The 23,207-nt window shown below is 29.9% G+C and overlaps 4 protein-coding genes across 4 annotated transcripts in view; 3 read left to right on the plus strand and 1 right to left on the minus strand.

Moving 5' to 3' along the window:
* The first annotated feature begins 5,185 nt into the window (after nt 1-5,185).
* On the plus strand, nt 5,186-5,691 carry Mocs2A (Molybdenum cofactor synthesis 2A). Its single transcript, XM_035864013.2, has 2 exons — nt 5,186-5,481; nt 5,551-5,691. Exons 1-2 carry the CDS (start codon nt 5,217-5,219, stop codon nt 5,553-5,555), a joined length of 270 nt encoding a protein of 89 aa, XP_035719906.2. The 5' UTR covers nt 5,186-5,216; the 3' UTR covers nt 5,556-5,691.
* Nucleotides 5,557-7,602, plus strand: Mocs2B (Molybdenum cofactor synthesis 2B). The gene is made up of 7 exons (XM_035864012.2): nt 5,557-5,697; nt 5,768-6,071; nt 6,438-6,678; nt 6,769-6,854; nt 6,938-7,185; nt 7,245-7,298; nt 7,408-7,602. Exons 1-7 carry the CDS (start codon nt 5,557-5,559, stop codon nt 7,477-7,479), a joined length of 1,146 nt encoding a protein of 381 aa, XP_035719905.2. The 3' UTR covers nt 7,480-7,602.
* Nucleotides 7,603-7,761: 159 nt separating this feature from the next.
* The window catches only part of TTLL5 (Tubulin tyrosine ligase-like 5), a 39,293-nt gene continuing 23,847 nt past the window's right edge, over nt 7,762-23,207 (plus strand). The window contains exon 1 of the mRNA XM_035863027.2: nt 7,762-7,921. The gene's annotated coding sequence lies outside the window, so the exon portion shown is untranslated. The remainder of the gene's footprint in view (nt 7,922-23,207) is intronic.
* Nucleotides 17,038-22,246, minus strand: LOC118440254 (uncharacterized). Its single transcript, XM_035863037.2, has 3 exons — nt 21,951-22,246; nt 20,938-21,103; nt 17,038-17,459 (listed from the first exon to the last, which is right to left on the minus strand). The coding sequence occupies exons 1-3, from the start codon at nt 22,212-22,214 to the stop codon at nt 17,038-17,040; spliced, it is 852 nt and encodes a 283-aa protein (XP_035718930.1). The 5' UTR covers nt 22,215-22,246.

Genomic DNA, 23,207 nt, shown 5'->3' on the forward strand with positions numbered 1-23,207 from the left:
TCTTCCGGCGGATCAATTCGGACGAGCAGTCATGTAAGTTAATGATGCGTTACGTGGCAATGGTTTAAAGGCAAACAATTAAAGTAAAGAAAAAACAAAATTGCTTATGTTTTAAAAAACATTTCGGAATGTATGTATTGTCTATCGTGGTCGATGTTTCAATTGATTGCACAATGGCTCGTGATAAATATTAAACATATATATACTATGCGTAAATAAAGGATAGAGAAAGGAAGAAGAAAAGAGGGAGAGAGAGAGAGAGAGAGAGAGAGAGAGAGAGAGAGAGAGAGAGAGAGAGAGAGAGAGAGAAAGAGAGAGGGAAAGAGGAAAAGACTGTATCTGCATCTGCATTTGCATTTCCGATAGCTTTGGCCTTACAAGGTCATTAGTGTCGTTTTAACGACATCAAATAGCTTCCTATATCGACGATCGCATGCGTTTATAGATAAACAAATAGACACGATTGACTTTATATCGGACATTGTTAAGACGCAATCGTTAAACTACGTATCTTTTTATTGCCACTGACATTCGTTGATATCTTGCGAGATTATGGCACGATAGTTTTTTAACGCTGCAACACTTATTAACACGTCTACAAGTTCGCCTTCGAATCATGCAACGACCGTTCTTGAAACATCGTGCCGAAGTTCCGTTGTACGTGGGAAAGTACGTCATGACTATTATCGATGTTTTAGTAAATACCGATTAACGGGAAATTACTATAGACTCTACTTTGGTTATCTCTCTTTTAGTGCTATTAGAAATATTGTATACAATGTAGTATACGATAAGTTCAAAATATATTATAACTTATCCGAGAATATTTGTCCTCGTAGAACGTTTTTTATAATTTCAATACGAAATTACAAATGTCCGTCATCATAAATTTTGAAATACTTGTATCGGAAAAGATGTTTACACAGATGTAGGAATAGTTCTATCGTTTAAACCTTTATGAAGATCGTGTTATTTTACAAACGAATGAATAATGATTGTTGTTGTATTAGACAGAAAAAAGATTATATTAAAACAATTATACGTAAATATGTAGTAAATTGTTTGATTGAATAAAATAAATAATTTCTTTTATCGAGTTCGATGGTTGTTTAGTCTTTAGTATATTAAAAAATATATATAAAAAAAGATACAACATTTATATTTGAAAACTAGCCACTTGGAGGAAGGCGATGCAGGCTAATGCGTCATTTCCTAACATTGATTACGTGCACGTTCCGATTCGACGGGATCCTAGCGTAGGGAAGGGACATCATTGACTTTAGTCACTGCTAAACGGACCTTTTCCATCGTGGTTGAACCGGAGGGTTGGCCTTATAACCCAAGCATATAAATCATTGTATAATAAATTACTATAGTCTTATAAGTTTTATCTATTATTTAGTAGTTTAACGAATGTCACGAGACGAAAAGCTTTAATACGGATCGAAAAAACGAAAGGCCCAGGTTAATCATGATACATTCCGATAAGACGACGCATGTTTGTTATCATAAAAAAAGATTTTCATTATTTTGTCAACTATAAAAACAATATATATATATATATCTTTGGATATCACACAAAGTCCAGGGAGCGCGAGTTTCGTGAAAAACCAAGCGAAAGAAAGAATAACACTACGTATGTATTTACATAGATACATATTTTTGGGTCGCAATCGTGTGTGTCGCAATGCCGTTGCTCGTCTCAAGCGCAGCGCGACGATTGCGACGAATCGACTTGGAATCGACGGCTACACAGAGAGAGCTTCATCGAGTCGACGACGGGTCGCAAATCTTGACGGCTCGACCGAGTTGCCACGATGTTGATACGAGAGAAACATTTTGATGAGAACATTCTTTTCGTATACATAGTTTTATCCTTCGCGGTAGAATAGTAAACTTCGTTCTTTGTCGTTTCTCGATTGTATTTGTCTCATAAAAAGAAAAAAGAAAAATTCCATATACATATCTACCGTGTGCGTGTGTGCGTTATTATGTTGCATTTGAATGAAGAGAAAAAAAATATCTTATCGTTTTAACGACGTTTTATATAGAACGTGTCGTGTGATCGTAAAGAAAAGAAAAAAAAAAAGAAAAAAATTAAAAAAAGAAAAAAAGAAAAAGGGAAAGATAATATAAAAAGAAAGATAAATAAAGAAAGACAAAATGTTTATATTTGTACGTGAACCAATCGTGGGTAAATTGTTCCTACTGTACGGATGCACCGTAAGTGCAACGTGCGCAACTATAAGTTACCGCAGCGCGCATACATAAGCGCGCATGCGCATGATCCTCGACTCTGATTCCAATTCCGACTCCGACTCCGACACTACGACTCTTCACCTGCGCGATTAAATCCGTTCATCCAAAGTTTTTTTCGCATCACGGCTAATATTTCGGCTCTTTCGCCTCCAAAAACTCGCACCATTATTTTGCTTCGCTCTTCTCGAATTAGTGCAAACTTATTTATATATTTGTACGTTTTTTATTTTCACGGGTCGGAGAGTTGCATCTTGGAGTTCGATTTTCTCCGACTGTTCTTCTTATCGACAAATAATGTTTTCTATTATTCACCGGAAGTTACGTAATACGATGAACGCACAAGTTGAGAACAGAGAAAATAAGGGGTTAACATTTCAAAAGTAATATATATATATATATATATCATAATAGAGGAATAAACGAAAAGGGGAGGAAGAAAGAAAGAAAGAAAAAGAAGAACGAAAGAAAATCTTTTGGCCTTTTGAATCCACGTGCACGTTTGGCTAATAATCTTGGAATTTTTCCTCCGTTACGTCACATATTCCAGTAGTATTCGTGGAACGAACAACTTTAGATATACGCGTATAATAAGAGAGATGTGACTACCGCGAACCGGTTTAATATATGACGAATATCTGATTTTGATCATCCTTTTAATGCATTCTTTCGTTTAGCAATAAGGTAAAAGTGTGATTAAACTATCTTTGGAGTATTAAAAATCGTTCTCATAGGTTTTAGAATCTCGTTCGTATTCCTTTTTAAACTAAATTTATACTAAAGCGATATATATATATATATATATATATATATATATATATATATATATACGCGCGGTAGAACTTTGAACGTGCACGTGTATTGTGTTGCACGCACGACGAATATGTTCGAATGCATATCCCAAGGCCGTTGGACGCTGTGACATACTGTAGCAGAGTTAGTATCCATAAAATCTCGGTGCCGTGTGTCCTTCATTACAAATTATCTCGACGTTCTCGTACCGACAAAAGGAGATTGCGTCCATAGAGATTTTCTTATTGCGTTGGTCTCTCTCTCTCTCTTTTTCTCTCTCTATATGTATATATATATATACACATTATATATATATCTACATTTGTCTCTCTAAATTTTTTATCTTAAGAAGATGCACTGCAACGTATTGTACGTATCCCACCTTCTTACGTTATGAAAAGAACATATCGTTGAATACGCTCCTGCGGAAGTTATATCCAAATCAATTTTGACCTATATACGGTGCAGCAGCAGTGTGGCCTGTCGATTACAGCTTGGCTCGACTTTAAATCACTTTTCTAATGAATTTTTATAAGTAAACAAACAGAGATTTTAAAATATTTTATACCTTGATGCTTTGATTGTTGGTCAATACAAACGAGCCTATCGTTTCATGGACGTGTACTAACGTAGAATGTCGATATCATTTTCTACTCTCTCATTCTTCTTCTTTTTCTTTGTTAGGACATATGTGTGAGTGTACGTGTGTATTTGTGTGTGTATTTAGAACACTGTGATTCCTTGCCTCACCGTTCTCATTTTTCTCAGCTGACCTTAATTTAGTATAGGGTGTTTAAAGATCAACGATGCGCTATATTTTTTGTGTTCTTTTTATTTTTTTATTTTCATATGTATAAGTCTTTTTTATTTTAATTATATCGCAATGTAATGAGGAAAAAAGGTTGATCGTGAAAAAGAGAGAAAGAGAGAGAGAGAGAGAGAGAGAGAGAGAGAGAGAAAGAGAGAGAGAGAGGAAGAGAGAGAGAGAAAGAGAGAGAGAGAGAGAGAGAGAGAGAGATTGAAGATAGAGTATAAGAACGCCGCGTTCTTGCACCGATATTACTCGTTTACACGTAATGAATCCTTAAGCTGTCACACCCTTAAATAGCTGGTATACATAAAATACGATAATCTCATATTATTAGTGTAATAAATACTGCACATTTGAATCAATATCATGAAATAAAAAAAAACATTTTGTATCTATAATATATGAATAATATTCATATTGAATAATATTCTTTTCTTTATTTATTTAAATAAACTGATCTAAAGATCTGATAGTCTATTATACTTTATTTTGAGAGTTAACCTTTATAACGTGTTAATCGATTACCGAGATTTTGATAATTATTTATGTTCAAGTCTGCTCTACTTATTCTTCCGTAAAAAATTCAATTTATATATACATATATATATTTATTTATTTATACACATATTAACTGATTTTAATGTTACACTATTACTAAGAAAATAAAACAAGATGAAAAGTAACTTATTGTCGTAACTTTTTTTAGCGATGATGTAGTCGTTTCGAATAAGTCTTATTCATGAAATTATATTTACATCTTTAAGTATAAATTAGTAATCATATTATTATTGTGTAATAGACGAAAGAAGATATGTGAGATATTTTATAAAATATATTCTCTATTATAATTCATATTTGTGTATGATTATTAAATAAAAAATTGTATTATTATTTTTCTGCGCCCTTCTTATAACGATATGAATTTAGCCACAGATGGTCTTATTTAGCGCATGCGTAATAATAAGTGACGTTTCAAAATGTCTACTATTATCGAGAGTTTTTTACATTTTCATTGTTCCTCTATTAACAGTATTCTTTTCCCTTAAAATTGTATTATGAGAAATATAATAATAGTGTAATAATAGTGAATAAATCAGGTGTATGTGAAATTCATTAGACAAAAAATCTTATAATAATTTATTTAAATGTCCCATTAGATAACTAACGAAAGTTAAATAAGAAGTTTGACATAACTTCTACAGCTTGTAAAAAAAGCAGGATAATCTTTAAGTACTGGCACGTGATTACGTGAGGAGACATTAATTACATAACGTCAGTTGATAAATTTAAAGAGTATGTATATGTGATGAAAAATTTAAACAACTAGTAGGTTTGTAAGAAACTGCCTTATACTATAATGGACGCAAATCCTGAACAGGTGGAAATAAAAATATTGTTTTTCGCGAAAGCACGTGAATTGACAGGACTCAAGGAATGTAAAATTATTGTCTCAAGAAAATTATCTTACACAGAACTTTTGGATACAATAGTAGCATCATTTCATTTTGAAAATATACGTGATACACTAATACTAGCTGTGAACGAGGAATTTGTTTCTCAAGATTCTATTTTAGAATTATCAGAGAAAAACGAAATTGCTGTCATTCCACCACTTAGTGGAGGTTTCTTCATTGCTTATTATTTACAACATGCTATTAACATATAATTTAAAAACTCTGTTTTACTTTTAGGTTAACATGGGTACTGGAAAAGATTTTGTTAGGTTAGAACAGAAAGTATTAAATGTTGGAGAAATAGTTAATTTAATAGTTTCGCCTAATTGTGGTGCAATATCTACTTTCGTAGGAACTACGCGTGATAATTTTGAAAATAAAAAGGTATTTCTTTTAAATATTTAGTTTATTATATATATTATAATTAAAATTAAGTAATCAATTTATGTTTCAGGTTATAAAACTAGAGTATGAAGCTTATGAACCTATGGCATTAAAAGAAATGAATAATATATGTGCTAAAATACGTTCACAATGGAATATAGAGCATATCGCTATATATCATCGTCTTGGCGAAGTACCAGTGACTGAAGCTAGTGTGGTTATAGCAGTTTCTTCTCCTCATAGACAAGAATCGCTTAGAGCTGTAGAATATGCTATTAATACATTGAAAGCCTCAGTTCCTATATGGAAGAAAGAGATATATGATATTGAAGAGCCTAAATGGAAGGAAAATAAAGAATGTATTTGGTCTAATAGTAAATAATTCTTTAATGTTATTTAATTTTTATATATTTTAACATGTGTAAAATATTTCATTATAAAATATGCTTCCAACAAAATATAATTTATGGAAACTTTTTGTTGTTATGATGAAATGGGAATATAGATAGTAATATAATTTTCCTAATATTCATATTTTATATTTGGCATAATAAACTAATGTTAAGGGCCATGAAGTATTAATTTTCATAAATATTTACAATGTTTTGTTAAATATTATTGTTTCTCTTTTAATAAATATTTTATTAGAAAGTTAGTGTATATTTTTTGTAATTATAGTGACAAAATAAATTAATTATAAAAATTGAATTACTAATGTTTGCTATAATTTTTTTCTACAGATACTGTTGTATGTAATGAAACAATAGAAAAATGGAAGGATTCATCTAAAAGTTCATGTTCAAATGAAAAAGGTTCTTTGGAAGATGTAGAAATGCCAGTAGAAGAGCCTGTTTTATTTGATCCAAATCTTGTACAAATTAGAGCAAGCTCAGATGAACTTAAACATAGAATAGAATCTTTCATTCAAAGAAAACGTCAACAAGTGAATTTAGTAAACGTACAAGAATTCTGTTGTTACAGGTTGGAATATAACAAAATATTTAATAAAAATTTCTTAAAATATCAATGTATTTTTGAACATTTTAAGTTTAATGTTCACTTATATTACAGAGAGCAGTGTAATGAAAAACAAAATTCTTGTGCAAGAGTGGATGCTATTTTGATTAGAAGAAAAGATTCTAAAAGTCATGTTAAAGGTAAAGTATATTAATATGAAACAATACTAATATGTATAATACTCGAGAACGACTAGTGTTAATTTATGTACATATGTCTTCAGTACATAGGGTATTGAATGCATGGGGACCTCAAACGGTTGACCAATCAAGTCTGCATAAAGCTACTAATCATACGACAAATCAGAGCAATAATAACTACTCTTCCGTATTGGACGACCGAATATCTACTGCTGAAAAAATGTTAGGCATAATAAAGCCTGTTTCTAGAGATATCTATGAAAGACTTAAAAATATCGAAAATAGGATATTATTTTTAGAAGGAGTATCTCCAGAGTATAAAGATTTTTGGGTAAGTAGAATAAACTATGTGTAGTGATTAAATATTATATACTTATTGTATGATTATAGGTAACAGAGGATATGGACAATTTAACACAGAATGTGAAACCAGTCAGAAAAAGGGTAAATATTTCTCAATCATATTTTGTATATATTTTTTTCACATACACGTACACGCTTTTGTTTAATAATTTATTTAAAAATAACTTATATAAATAATATACAATTGCAGACATATTCTATGGCGGAACTCGATTCAAAATTGCACGAATTAGAAAATAAGTATGCAAAAACAATAAAATAACGTTTATGAGACGATCTATATAAAAAAAAAAATCGAATTTATTTTATTATTATATTAAATTATACCAATAAGAAAAATGAAATATTATTGTTTTCTAAATAAAACGTTTAACATCTTCCTGAATTCAATATTATTAATTAATTCTGAAAAAAAAATAAAAAACGCATTAATCGATAATATGAAAACATCAATCTCTAGACAAGAGCAAATCAAAATTCGCGCTTTTTTTAACGTCAAGCTCCACCTTTCGTCACGTCGCGCACTTTAGTTCATTAATCAGCTAACAGAGGCAGTCTTCGTCGCGCTGCCATACGGTATGGCCGTAGTTCGTCCAAGTTTTTACCTCGTTCCGAAATAATCCGAAGTGAAACGTTCGTAAGGGATGCATCCACCGTTCGGGAATTAGAACATTTTCGTTGTGCTACGGGTCAGCTGATACGCGGTAAGTTTTATGATTGAGTCTTCTGTTTTTTTTTCCTCCCTTAGATATTCTTTTGAACAAAAGAAGGGAAAAGCACGCGGACAGCACGTCGTCTGCCAGAATGACAGACATCCTTTTCTTATCCTCCAAGGATTGATGGACCGTCGATAGATAATACGAGACTTTTTTCTCAGAAAATTGTATCGTTTTATCGTTTAACGTTTCTTTGAGATTTAAGTTTTTCTAAGATCGCACAAAGATCAGTACTTTTTCTGTCAGAATGCCTGCAGAATGATTTGCACGAGAGACGACCGTTAAGATTGTTTATACATTAGAATGGATTTTTGTCTTTTAGCCACCTTCAAAGTTTCTTTATCTTTTGTTTCTTTTTCTTTTTCTTTTTCGTCTTTCTTTTTTAGCAAACTAGTTAGATATCCATGCATATAATCGCCTCATTTACTTTTCAAAGATCTTTGATCTATCTCAAAGGAGATACATATACACATAACACGCGCGCATCACACACAGATAGCAGTAGATAGGATCCGTACTATACAACACATATACACTATTTCCGAATATATTGAAGAATTACAGAGCGAATTTTTTTATACATTTCTCACTTTATCCTATATTTATTTACTCGAATAAACACGGACACGTCCTAGTTATGACTCCCGCGTTTCGTTTTCTTTGAATTCTGAAGTCCTGACTATGAGAGTTACATCTTTTTTAGCTTTTCATAATTTGGTTGTGCTAGAAATATGCATCTACGTATATAGAATGCAATAGACGAAAATATTTGTCTTCAGAGAATTTCGGTGCGTCGCATTTTCTGCTACACCTCTCTCTCTCTTTCTCTCTGTGCGCGCGCACGTGTTTTTTCATTTTACTTTTTTATTCGTAAACTTTTTTCTTTTTTTTTATTCTCCCTTATGTAAACAAAAATAAAATATTTTTTTTAACTGCAAGTAACGTAATTAATTTTTTTTACTAGCATTCAAAGAATCGAGAGAGAAAATAAAATTTTTGATTAACGATATCTGTTTATTTTTTTTCTTCAGCAAAAGCAAAATCGATTTCGAATCTATATATAGATGCAACGGGCGTGTAACTCAAGTACCGCGTTATATTCCAAGTGTTTTATTTGTGAACACGTGGAACTCTTGCAGCATAGCTTTTAACATCGGAGATTTTAACCTATTGATGTTACTCGAACGTTACTATAACGTATTCTGGTCTCAATTTATACATGATCGTGAATTTGCTGCTTTCCCAAACGAGGAAATCACGGGCTGATTCATATGAGTACGCCCGAGATACGATTAAATAAATTGAAAAAGAGAAAGAGATTAACATTATTGTATCGTTATGTACTTGTACGATGTAAGTATATATACATAGTTATTTCGTTTCTTATAGATTTATTTTCGAATTATTAAAAGATTAGGTTATGTATAGTTCATTTAGCATATTTCCATTTTCCCGCGTAATTTTCTTAAACGATCAGCGACAACCAATCGCTTCGTATCTATTTGACATGTGAAAAGATGTTTTTTTTTTTTTTCCCTCTAAATTGCGTATGAAGAAAGGTATTCTTGTGTTTGTTATTGGAACAATAGCGAAGAGGTACAAGATATACCGAGAGAGCTCGGTTATGAATGCTTCGAGCAAAAAAGGAATTGCATCTTCTTTTTTGATGTTTGAACAAAAAAAAAAAAAACAAAAGAGAAAAAAATAAAAAGAAAAAAAAAATGAAACTGTGGTTCGTTTTTTTATATCGGTCTATGAAATAACCTCGTTAAGAATTAAAATGTTTAATCGGACTCATTTTTCAGAAGGACCGATCATGAGTTTTATTTCCTCTTGATGTTTATTCTTAAGAAAATTAATCGGAAACATTCCAAATGATTCAAATATTGAAATGTACCTCGCGTGTGGAAAATTTATTCTGAATTAGAAAAAATTATTATGATGTAAGGCGAAGGTTGATTGCAATTAATTTTGATTGGTCGATGTTTTCGATAAGACCCAATCAGAATCCAATAGTTGTTTTACGTAACGATTTTTTCTTTTCTTTTTTATTTATTTGTTTTTTTTCATCTTTTTTTCTCTTATATTATCAGAATCGATTTTTCAAGGTGTAAAATATACGTGCATTTGTATTATTTTACATTCACATTATCGATAATTTTTCTATGTCTATTTTTACATCATACTAATCGCAAACAAAGGCACGATACGTAGGTTTTTTCTTTTTTTCTTTTCTTATTCTAACCTCGAGGGTAGAATGTATGCGTTTCTTGCAAAATGTTATGTATGTATATGCGACGTTACATCGTACACGATTTCTCTTAATTACATTATTCGCAAGTGCATTATTGCAGTAACGAGTTACTACTTTAGCAAGCGCAAAGTGAATCCTAATAAAACGCATCGATTCCCTGATGATCCTACTAAATCTAAACTTGCTTTTAGAAAGTTCATTTGAATTTGTATGCACGTTAAATATACAATGCAACGTACTATTTTCGTGGAATATTATTGGCCGATATATGTAGTAAATTATGCAACGTAATCAATTGGGAAGAAATTGATACCTTGCAAGTTCCCTTTTGGTTTTTATAGAAATTTAATTACAAATATAATTTATTATTTTACGTTTTTATCTTATTTATTTTTGTTTTATTACATCATTTATATCTTAAATATAAAAAATATATCTTTAATATAAAAATTATATTATATATTATAACTTATTATAATAAATGACTTATAATGACTTCTTTAATTAAAAAAATATAATTTAGATATTGAATACAAATTTTTTAATTCAATTTTTTTTATGTTTGAAAGATATATAGGCACATATTCTTTTATATACAAAAAAAACAAAAATTATATTTTTATATTTTAAAGATAAATATAAAAAATAATTATATATATACATATTACATATATAAATATAAAAGGTCAATTATTTTATTTCATTTTATTTTATTATATTTTATTCTGGTTTTCATGTTTATTTTTTCCAATCCCGTTCATTATCATACCGATCATTGAGTATATTTTGTTCTAAGCAATATTTTTCTTTATAAATATAAACAATTAATTTTTCAATTTTTACTAATTGCTTAACAGTACTTATAATTTTATAACTTAGATAATCAGATTTGAAATTGAACGATATAGCAGACGAAAATTCACTTAATATTATATATGTATACGTATACGTATATATTAGATTATCTAAACAGGGAATCGTTTCGCACTCTTGAAATGAAGTTGGGCAATGGATAGAGAACATGAAAGGAGGGACATTGTGAAATCCCCTCTTTTTCGCTATATGAAATAACAGCTGTGCGTTAAAAGACGATGTTAGATACATGTCTGTTAAATCGATAATTTTTCGGCGTTAAACGAAATCATATATCATCGTACGCACACATAAATCTAATAGACGACGTTGCGTAGTCGTTTCCCTCTTGAGATTGTCGTTGTCGTCGTTCTCCTCGTCGTTGTCTCTGGCGCGTCTATATGAGTATGAAGTACGATCGTCTCGAGTACGAACTTCAAACTCACATTTACTGGCAGGGGTTAGCTAGTAAAAAAGAGAGAGAGAGAGAAGAGAAGAGAAGAGAAGAGAAGAGAAGAGAAGAGAGAGAGAGAGAGAGAGAGAGAGAGAGGGAGAGAGAGAGAAGAGAGAGAGAGAAATTTTAAACATGATTTTAATCGAATTTTCTTTATTCATTCGATTTAAAATTTATTCGTTAATATAATGCTATTAAAAATTATATATTACTCAAATAATTTCGAGATATATGATAATAATATATGGATTAATATTTTTTCTTTTTTACGAATAACGTAACAAAAATTATCTACAATTTATTACTATATTAATTATCTATTCATTTGTCTTAGATAAATATTTATACGGAAAGTGACCGGCTCTGTTATCGAAATAAAAAAAAGAGGATCAAGAGGATCAATAATTGTTTAATAATTATGAAGAAATAAAAAAAAGAAGAAAAAGAACTTGTTACGAGTAAGATATAAACAATAAAATATAGGAAAATAAATATCTAATAATCTTACGTTGCGTCTTTGTTTACTAGGACAATGTAAGAAATATAATAAGAGGGAAGAAGGAAGAAAAGAAAGATTCTAGAGTAATTCTAAGAGTATTCTAAGATTCAAGATCGTATTCAGTGTATACTACACTGTTATTAATTTCATCGACCCATTTTACGCCCGCGCACGGATACTCTGTCGTCGAGTCTTTTAGTGTCCAGCGACCTTGTCCGAGTAACTTGCCGATTATCTACGTCGACTCTATGCATTTACGACAGGTGTGTGTATTCCGTTCTTTCTCACTTTTCTCGTCGTCTATTCACATGATATATACATATATACATACATACATTTTAAAACTCAACGAGAAGACGATATGCCAAGTTGAAACTTTAATGAACGTTCCCGATGTTTTCGAGGTAGTCCTATGTTCTTTTACTCTAGTAAATGCTCGTTCACACGACACCGAATCGATTTTTTTTTTATTAATAGGTTAATTTTAAACTCTAAATTCACGCGATACATATTTAGACGATATCGATAATTTTGTCGAATCGGTGTCAACCGATTGTAATGTTCACACGTTTAGTTTTTTGACCGTACGTCCCACCCCCACTCAGCAATATGCTTATGTTTGTTTGAAAAATTGAATATTGATTGGTTCAGATCAATACTGCATCTACCGATGAAGCAATCAAATCGTTCGAACGCTGTTATTACGATATACATATGCGCCATTCGTGACCGATTCTTTTGTTTTAATCAAATCATTGCATGTGGTTTCTACTGGCAAAAACAAATGTGACAAATTGCCAAATACACGATTTTATCGTATATACGGTTGACAGTACCTCGTGAAGATATATATATAGAAAATATGCGCCATTGCATGTAGTAGACGATAAAATAACCAATTAGAAAAAAAAAATCGATTCGGCGTCGTTTGGACGATGAGTTTTTATTGTAAGTTCATATGACATACGTTTTGAACGCATTTTTAAATCTGAATCGCCTTCGACCGATCGTAATGTTCACACTGTTCGGTTTTTGATCATATGAACACCTCTTACCCTCTCCGTCTCACGCAACTTTTTTCTTTGCTTGAAAAATTGAACATCGACTGGCCCGGATCGATACTACATTTACCGATGGAGCAATAAAACCGTTCAAATGCAGTCATTACGATATATGCGTCATTCGTGACCGATTCGCTTTTTTTTTGTTTATCGAATAAGTGCATGCAGTTTCTATTGGCAAAACTGAATGTCAAAAATTTTTCAATTCGTGATTTTATTGTATATGATTAACACTGTCATATGAATATGTACATATAAAACATATACGTCATTGTAGAAGACGATAAAATAATCAATTAAGAAAAAAGAAAAAAAATTGATTCGGTGTCGTGTGAACGAGCTCTTACTGTAAGCGTTCGTGGAGCCGGACGTATCTTCGAGCTAGATCACTGTAACTGTGTGATTTCTTGTTCTATTAGCAATGCGATCTTGTTATAAGATCGACTTCTTCGAAAAGAACGAAAGAAAAAAAGGAAGGGGAGACAAAAAAAAAAGAAAGAAATGAGGAAAACCTTACGTTTGATTGAGATATAGAACACAAGATAGAAAGCCTAAAAAAAAAGGTTATAAAAAGATAAAAAGAAGCTATTGGCTGTCCGTTATCGGGATCCTTACGTGTGGAATCAATTACAGTCGATCGAACGGTGGTAATTTTCAAGCTCCAATTTCACGAGTAGATATCTACCTACCTTCTTTCAGGAATCTATCATTTAAGATCTTATTTCTTTTACCCTCTTCTTTTGTGCTGATAAGTCACGTTGAGATCAAGAACTCCAAGGGTGATTTACTGATATCCAATTTCTATATATAAGTATACGTATACATATACATATACACATACACATAAACTTATGAACTTATTCATTTGAAATGGAAGATTATATCGTTTATCGATAATCATTTGAACCATTCTTATTAACGATTTATACGATTGGTTCGAGTATTTCTAAAGAGCAGATAAATAATCCTTTTAAATTGAATGATTTTATTCATTTTAGAATGCGTTTGTAGATATTTAACGATTAGACGAATCGTTAATAGTGAGAGAAAAGTTTCAATTTGTAAAGCGGTTAAACTTAAGAGCCACCGCCAGCGTCGAAAGTGTCGGTCTTTCCCGATCCGGTTGCCCGATCGATTATGTAATGAAGCGAACGGGGCCGTACCGTTGCTTACTTCCGGGCCGGCCGACAGTTCGACTAGCGCCCTGTTAAGACCGTTACATGATTTACGTTCGACCAGGTAATTTATTATTCACCGAAGGAGGTGCAGGCCTATCGGAAATACCTGTTGGTGGTCTCGAGGAATGAGTGGGAGGATTATGTCTATATTATTTTCACGATTCATTGTCACGATGAAAGGGCGATCAAACTTGGCAAAGCTATTTGCATAAATAAATCGAGAGCTTGATATTATGTGAGTCTTTTTTCTTCTCTCTCTCTCTCTCTCTCTCTCTCTCTCTCTCTCTCTCTCTCTCTCTCTCTCTCTCTCTCTCTCTCTCTCTCTCTCTCTCTCTCTCTCATATATCTTTTTTTTAATGCTTATCAAGGCAATCATTTCGACATCTCGCGTCAATAATTGATCTTGTTCTTTCCTTTTCTTTCTTTTTTGGTTTTATTTCTTTTATACACACTAAATATATTTTGTATTTGTTTTTGGTTTAATTCTAATTGAAATTAATTCATTTTATGATTAATATTTATTTATTTATTTATTTATTTATTTCTTTTTTTATTCGCCAATAGACGAATTGACAATTCATAGATACATACATATATATATCATCATCATCATTTTCATTACTCTTTTATTTATTCTTCAGAACAAGTACTTCAAATGAATTCTGAATGTCAATGATAGGTAATAGTGTATGCAGGACGGATATGTATATAGGAAATCGGAAAGTCTAGGGAATCAATACTGTCCCTTTTCGAAAGTCGAAAGGGAAGTGAAAATGAGATCTCATTGAGAATCTATTCTTAACGTACTTCAAAATAATTGATATATATTGCGTCCGAAAAGAATTACGAAGGATATAACGAATATTCGGTTAAATTTGGTTAAATTATCGGACAAGTTAGAATAATCGGACAATTTAAAATGAGCAATACATAAAATAAATTCCTCATTTATTGTAAGCATTTTATAAAAACAATTATTATAGCGTTAGAAAAAAATAAAAGTGCAATAAATTTAAAAATATTATAAAGAATTTTTTTAAAGTTTTTAGCAATATTTAGAGTTATTTAGAAATTAGAATAATATATGTTTGCATTTATAAATTTGAATGTTCCTTTCATGTTAAATTTGTACACTTGAATAAGCAATAATATATCTATTTTATGATAAAAATATTCATATATAATATGCACATTTTAATGTACTTTAATGCATAAAAAATTTGTTTTAATGTATACAATAAATGAAATATTGTTCGATGTAATATTTTTTTTTTCCTTATTTAAAATAAATATATTTATTTAACGCTAAATACTTTATTTCTTTTGTTTTTTTTTCTTTTTTAATGAAAAAATTATTCGTTTTAAAGCTCAAAAGTATTTACTTTTAACGCATATATATTTCTTTTCTAATAATTCCCTATTAAACTGTAGTAATTTTTATATAGAAATTTACGTATGATAGGATAGTGAGCGTAAAGGTAAGAAAGATTCGGTCGGTGAACTAAAACCACAAGTGTTTCCCTATATCACCTCGTGGTCGTTTATATGAAAGGCAAAATCGATCGATGCGCTCTAAGGCAAAACTCCCTCGTTTAGTAAAAGCCGACCCGGTTGAAATGATCGCGTGCATTAAATGTATAGCACGAGTTTAATTGTCCATAGAATCACCACCCTCCTTGCTGTGTTCTCATTAACGTCCAACAATCTCCTCTCTTTTTCTCACATACCGTATATTCATCAGTAACCAAATATATATATATATATATATATATATATATATATATATATATATATATATATATATATATATATATATATATATATATATATATATATATATATATATATATATATATATATATATATATATATATATATATATATATATATATATATATATTCAAATAAATTGATATTTGACGGTAGACTGGCGTAAATGAAAATCGTTTTTGTTCGATTATAACTCATTGATCCCTACTTATTTTTTTTTTTTTTTTTTTTTTTTTTTTCCTTAATAGTCCAATCAATTGAGATTCATGACTATGAGAGTTTCCCATTGACTGCCATGCAAATTTAGCGCGTCTTGCCCTGGATGCCACACGGTTTTATTTTAAAGAAAACATGAAGTTTTACAAAATATAATAATATTAAGTTACTGACATAATATAATAAAAATTGATAAGTAATATGTCCTCTATACTATATATATTTTTCATTCATCCTTTCTAATAATTCCTAACTGAAATAGCCATTTGTAACCAATCTAAACTTGCAGCACCCACTACGAGATATCTCGTAGCTGGCAGTTTTGGTACAGACTCTTACTTACGAGATATCTCGTAGTTGGTAGTCAATGGGTTAATTGGGCATTTGATTTTTCCTTTATATTCACTTTTAATCTATCGATCTTTATTGCCTTCTTTTTTTTTCTTCTAATATTCTTAATATTTGAATATCAATAGAAATTCGTAAGTATTTTGGTTTGCGTTTATTTTGGGGATTTTATCTTATAGATCTTTACTATGTTTTCTATTTTTCTTTTCTTTATGTTTTGTATACTCGAGTTAGTTAAAATTCATTATTATGAAAGCTTTTGATTTTCGTTTATGTTTAATTTTAGTCGATCAATCTTTACTATGTTCTTCTTTCTTTTTTTTTCTTTTTCTTATGTTTCTAAAATCCTTGTCAATTGAAATTTATTATCATCCGAGATCCTTTAAATTTTTATTTTTCTTACCTTTCATTTCTTTTTCTATTTTACTTTTCCTTCTTTTTTTTTTCTTTTTAATATTTAACTATACATTTCTCAACCAGTAGCTTTATTGATCATAGATATAAGATGCACATTCCTTTTCCCATTCTCTGTAATATCAATCGAAATTGCATATTTGGAAGAGTAACGTATCCTTATTGTTCGAAAAGCTGCTTTTCGGTTAATCGAGTAGTGTAATTGAGCATGTTTATGCCACGGAAGAAAGCACATATTAATGTAAGTATTCAACCGATTGTCGTAAATCTGTTGAGCATTTTGGATGAAAGTAATAAATTGCGAATGCCTTGTTGGTAGAGATGCGCATTTTAAGCATCTTAAGCCAACGTCACCGAGTAATTTGTAAAATTTTCGTCCGCGGAAAGGACTACCAAGAATCTCGATGGTATTCAGTCGTCGACATTTCTCTAATATGCGTGTCAGATAATGCGAACGGAGATAGAACTTTGAAGTCGACCCTGAAAATAATTTAAATATTCAATATACAAATTATATCATATTTTTTTCTTATTTTTATAATATTTTTTCTTTTTTGTAATTATTTAAAGAGAAGACTAATAAGAATAAAGAAAAAATTAAAAGAAAAATATAATGACTATATTAAAACTATGACATCGTAATATAATATTATATCTAATTTATTATATGTATAATAAATTCATAAGTAAAATTTATACAGTATAATATTATAGTATATATAATATTGTTATTTTTTTTATATATGTGTATATATGTATATATAGGGAAGAGTAAACTATTATACATATTTATACAAACTATTATACATAGCATTTAATATAATACTCTATAATATTATATGATATATTTTATTTAGTAATATATATTATATAATAAATTAAATATAATTATTAAATAAAGAACTAGAATTTTATATATATTTCTATTATTAGATATTCTATTATATAATATTATATGTTTGTAGTTTTATATATAATTTGTTAAATTCACAAATAATTTTTTAAAATTAGTTTCTTTAATTATCTTAGAAAAATTTATTAAACTTATTAAATAAGAGCTAATATATATATATATATATATATATATATATATATATAAAACTATATTTGATATTATATATAATAAGAAATCGGAAACGCTACTGAAAGATATAAATGATCGATTTTACTTGCGAATATTCTCTTCTTAAAAGTTCATTTAACACGTATTAAATTAAAGTATCTCATCCATTTCGAGGATAAAGAGAGATCAAACTGAAATCTACTTATTTTATTCAAAGACGAAAAAAATGGTATGAAATTTATGTGGCTCACGTATCATTAAAGAAAGATCACGAGAATGTTGCAAAACTTCTTCCCGTTTGACATTGTGCCAAAAACGCGTTCCGTCTTTCTCTTTCATCGTTGGTACTACTTTTGAAGATAGGCGTATATTGATAGAGGGAAGGTTACGTAAAAAAAAGAAAAGAGAGAGAGAGAGAGAGAGAGAGAGAGAGAGAGAGAGAGAGAAGAAAAAATAAAAGTTAACACTTTGCTGACCTGTTTCGTTGCCATATTGAAGAAAAAAGGGACAAAATTGGATGGTAGTGGAGGAAAGTAATAGTAGTGCATATACAGGGTGAATCAATAACCATCACCATCTCAAATATCATCGTTATTTTTGTTTTTATAGAGAAAAAAATACTGAAGATAAAGTTACGCTATTTCAAAAGGTACATCTAACGATGGAAAGAATTTTTTTATAAGATTATTTCATGGTTATCGTTTCTTCTTATTTATATATACATATCTATATATATATATATATATATATATATATATATATATATAAACGAAACCTCATGAATTTTTGATTCTACGGATTGATCCCTCGTGCTATTCTTAAAAAAAATAAAAAAAGAAAAAAAAAGTATTGGAGTACAACGTCAAAGAATGATTAATACACGAGATATTTTGGGAAAAACCACATCTTTTTTTTTTTTTTTCCTTTTTTTCTATATTGAAGACAGAAAAATGTAAGAGGAAAACGATTTATTATATATTCATGATCATATTTTTGCTCGCAATTGCACACGTACATGCATTATTGCATTTGTACCGTATTTGATATGGTAATAGTTATCGACTTATTCTGTATATATGTATTACATATATACCACATATGTAGAGTGTTCATAAGTGGAAGGGTCACCAATGAAGTGTGACAGAAACGCGACGACATTATCATAAGAGATAATTCATGTCACGTGATGCATGTGACGTAGATGTAAAGTGGCAGTGGGGGTTAAACTGACGTCATGTATTCCCTCGTGAGGGTAATTCTGGCGAGGCAACAACGAGACACTGACCGGTCGCGAATTAATTCGTATTTCTATGTCCGAATTTTGCTAACCAATAACGATTTAATTCATCTTTTCACTAACAAAGGTTTATAACAGTTTTCAAGCTTGAAAATGATATATATATATATCTAAATGTAGCGTTCTATAGATCGTACTTTTCTTTAGTTTAGTTCGTGTTATCTTAGTTTAAGTTGAAGTTCTAAGAAATTTACATATGCAAGATAAGCCGTGGCACTTCACCGCACGTCTCTTATTTCAACCCTTTCTATTTTTCCTCTTTCCTTAAAGTCTTATCACTGATCTATTTAATCGGTATCTCCAGATAATTGGCGTGCCATACTTCTTACTTTTTCTATTCACATTTTGCTATATTAGAAAAGTTTTAAACAAAAAAAAGAAAGGAAAAGAAAATGAATGACGCATCCGAGGTAGTAAAAAGAACATTTGAATGAATTATGTGGAAACACTTGGTCGGATTGTTTGAGTGGCTTTGAGATATAGTAAACAGCTGAAAGATGATACTTCGTAGGAGGATAGAAATGACTTTGACTTAGATCAGATCGTCACGAAGGCAAGAAAGAAATGTGATAATATTCGACAGTGAAATTGATTTTGAAGAAGAGTAATGAAGGGAAAATGATATTTTACCGAACTTGTAGAATTATATAAATAATTCTGATGTAATTATTCAATTTGGAAATCAACGAAGTATAAGTGAAATAATTAACTTACTTTTTGATAATAATTTCTTTGATCTAATTACTTCTCAAATGAATTTATATCATTAACAAATGAAAATGTGTCAGATAATTTTTGTTTAAAATTTCATCGTGGAGGAAAGTTACCAATCGAGATATAAAGAAGTTTTTAGGTTTACTTGGGATAAACAAAAAAGTCAAAATGGAAAGATTACTGGTTAACTGATGCTTTGTTCGAAGCATAAAAATTTTCTAAAACCATGATTAGAATGAGATTCGATCAAATTCTTACATTCTTTTATCTTAAAGATAATTCACACGTTACATGTAATAGAGACAGACTTCACAAAATCAATAATGATATTATGGAAAAGACTTCAAAATTGATATAATCAAATAAAAATAATAAAATATGGGATTTTATTCAGAATGCTTTGTAAAATTGAGATCGGTTACATTTGCAACTTCGAGATTTATTCAGACGAAGGCAAAATGTTAGAAGACATTATGTTATCTGTTTAACGGTCTTTTCTTAATTTTTGTTATTTTTACCAAAGTATTTTTTATTAATTGTTCCAACATGTATGTAGTTACATGTTATAAAGTACATCATACCGGAAAAAATTATTAAATATTACGATTATTAAATATGTAATAAGTTACATATAAATTGAATAATGCATTAACAAAAGTATGTTGAAATTTTATTTAAATATTCTTATTTTATATAGAACTGCAGAAAAAGAAAAATAGCCGGTTGCATGGAGAATTATTATTTTTATATGTATATTTATACGAAATAATCGGTCAGCAAGATGTTATGTCAAAGAATATAGGAACGAAACAGGTTTACTGAATTCGAGCCAAACAATGAATGTTGAATTCTTAATCAGAAAAAGACGATTCCGTTGAACGTACCTGTACAATTGTAGACATAAAGCTTCTCAAGATTTTTATTCGTCAGCGAAATCTGTCTTAAAATCTTGTCGCTGTCCTTTCTGTGATTGATCGTTAATTCCTTTAGGAACGGCATGTTTCTTAGCTTCCCAATTATTTTGGACGTGTTCTCGTTACAGTTCGTCACCTACGGTACGAATATACACGTTCTTGCCATATTCTTTCGATGCTGTTAACCGATCGATCGATCATAAATATATATTCTATAGTCTCTTAAGGGTTGACACTAAATTTTTGTTTCTTGGGTTAAAAAGAAGAAAAAAAAGAAACAAAAAAATATTAAAATTTGTTATTCTCTTTTGAAAAGCGAACTTAAAAAGTCATCTCTTTATCTTTTAATATAGAATTTTTTTTTTCTTTTTTGAAGATTTCAAAAGGAAAAATATTATACTAGTTCAGTAAATGTTTAAGCATGAATATGGACAAAATTATATTATTATAATGTTTTTTTTTAAGTTCTACCAATGGTTAGATTTTTAATTTGTTTAACTTATATGTGTATACTTATACATGAACATATATATTATATAAATATTATATTATATATATACATATATATATAAACATATATATATATAGTATATAATATAGTTATAATGTACTATTATAATATAATTACACACTATAATATACTAGTTATTTATACTTAATAAATTAAAAATTATCTTGATATGAGTTAAATTATAGCTAAATAAAGAAATAAATGAATAGAAAAAAATGAAATAATAAAACTTAAAAGTAGACAAGTATGAGCTTGTGACTTAAAAGTTGCATGACAACATTGCATGATTAATAGATTTTAATTTTGCCATCATATACACTAAAGGGTTAAAGATTCGATTACATTAACCAGTTATGTAGCAAAAAAAAGAAAGAAAGAAAATCAGTCGCGTGTTTCGCGATCTTATCGTTGACGAAAATTTCATTCGAAAGCCGATGGGACGTGCACCTTGGTAATATATTATAATAATCACCTCGTACGTGCGCCAAACCACGGGATCTTGCATGATACCTTCGAAGTACTTAGACACGCGACCCATATTGGAAAGGTCTTTCTGGGATAGATATGATAGAATTTGTAGAATGAGTTCAACGGGAATGGATTCAATGTTTGCGGGTTTGTTGTTGTTGTTGTAAGATGACGAAGATGAAGACGAGGATGATGAAAATCCGCAATGCCTAACGACTTTGGCACGTTTCCCAACGTTCTCCTTTTCGTTGATCGCGACCTTGTCCATCCTCCTTGTATTTCCATTTCATTGAACACGTCAATGCGCCGTTTCCTCCACTGGCTCATATCGTATGACCGATATCGATGTAGTCAATCCTTTTTCTTTCGGATTTCACGTAAGTTAATTCGACATAACCATGAAACTTAGAATTTGGACATTTTTTAACTTTCAAAGCATCATTTCACTTTTGTTTTAGATATTATATTCTTATATATATGAACGTGTCCATGTATGTATTTATAAATGTGCGCGTGTGTACGCGTGTCCGCTGTATATGCGTGTGTGTGTGTGTGTGTGTATGACACACAAGGTGATTATAAATTAAGGAATATTTGAATATTTTGTTTGTTAGGAGCGATAGAGAAAATATTTTATTAAGAAAAGTTTCATGATTTCATGTGTCAAATATTTTAAGAGTATGAAATACAATACTCGATTTCTGGTTAAACCGGAAGTATAATAATGTCGCGTTTATCTCGAAACATTAAAATATCTCGTTAGACTGAACCTACTAAAACAATTATTTTTATAGATTTTTTTGGTATAAAAAAACACATCAACTGGTGCCAATTTTTTTTGTAGATCAAGTAGTAGGAGGAATTACAATTTTTTTTATCTCACAGTTCAATGGCATCTATTGAAACTAGAATTCCTTTATTATTATAAAATATTATAGATCATATTATAAATTTGTGAGTTCCTACAATTATGTGTCACTGGTTGCTAACTGTTAGGCAGCACATTGTAAAAATAAGACTGAACTTCTTACGAAATAAATATCGATTACTTAGATTGGTAATTTGAGAATCATAAAAGGAGATAAGAAATTCGTTCTATCTTTACAGCAACATTATTGTATTATATTGTATTATATTAAATTATATTGTATTATATTATAGCAAAATTTATATGATAAAGTAAATATGAGTGTAATTATAAAATGTATTAATGTAATTATTATGTATTATTAATAAAAATGAAAATAAAAATGTTTAATAT

Source organism: Vespa mandarinia, chromosome 7, assembly GCF_050613455.1.
Source record: "Vespa mandarinia isolate Hongniang chromosome 7, ASM5061345v1, whole genome shotgun sequence".
Lineage (NCBI taxonomy): Eukaryota > Metazoa > Arthropoda > Insecta > Hymenoptera > Vespidae > Vespa > Vespa mandarinia.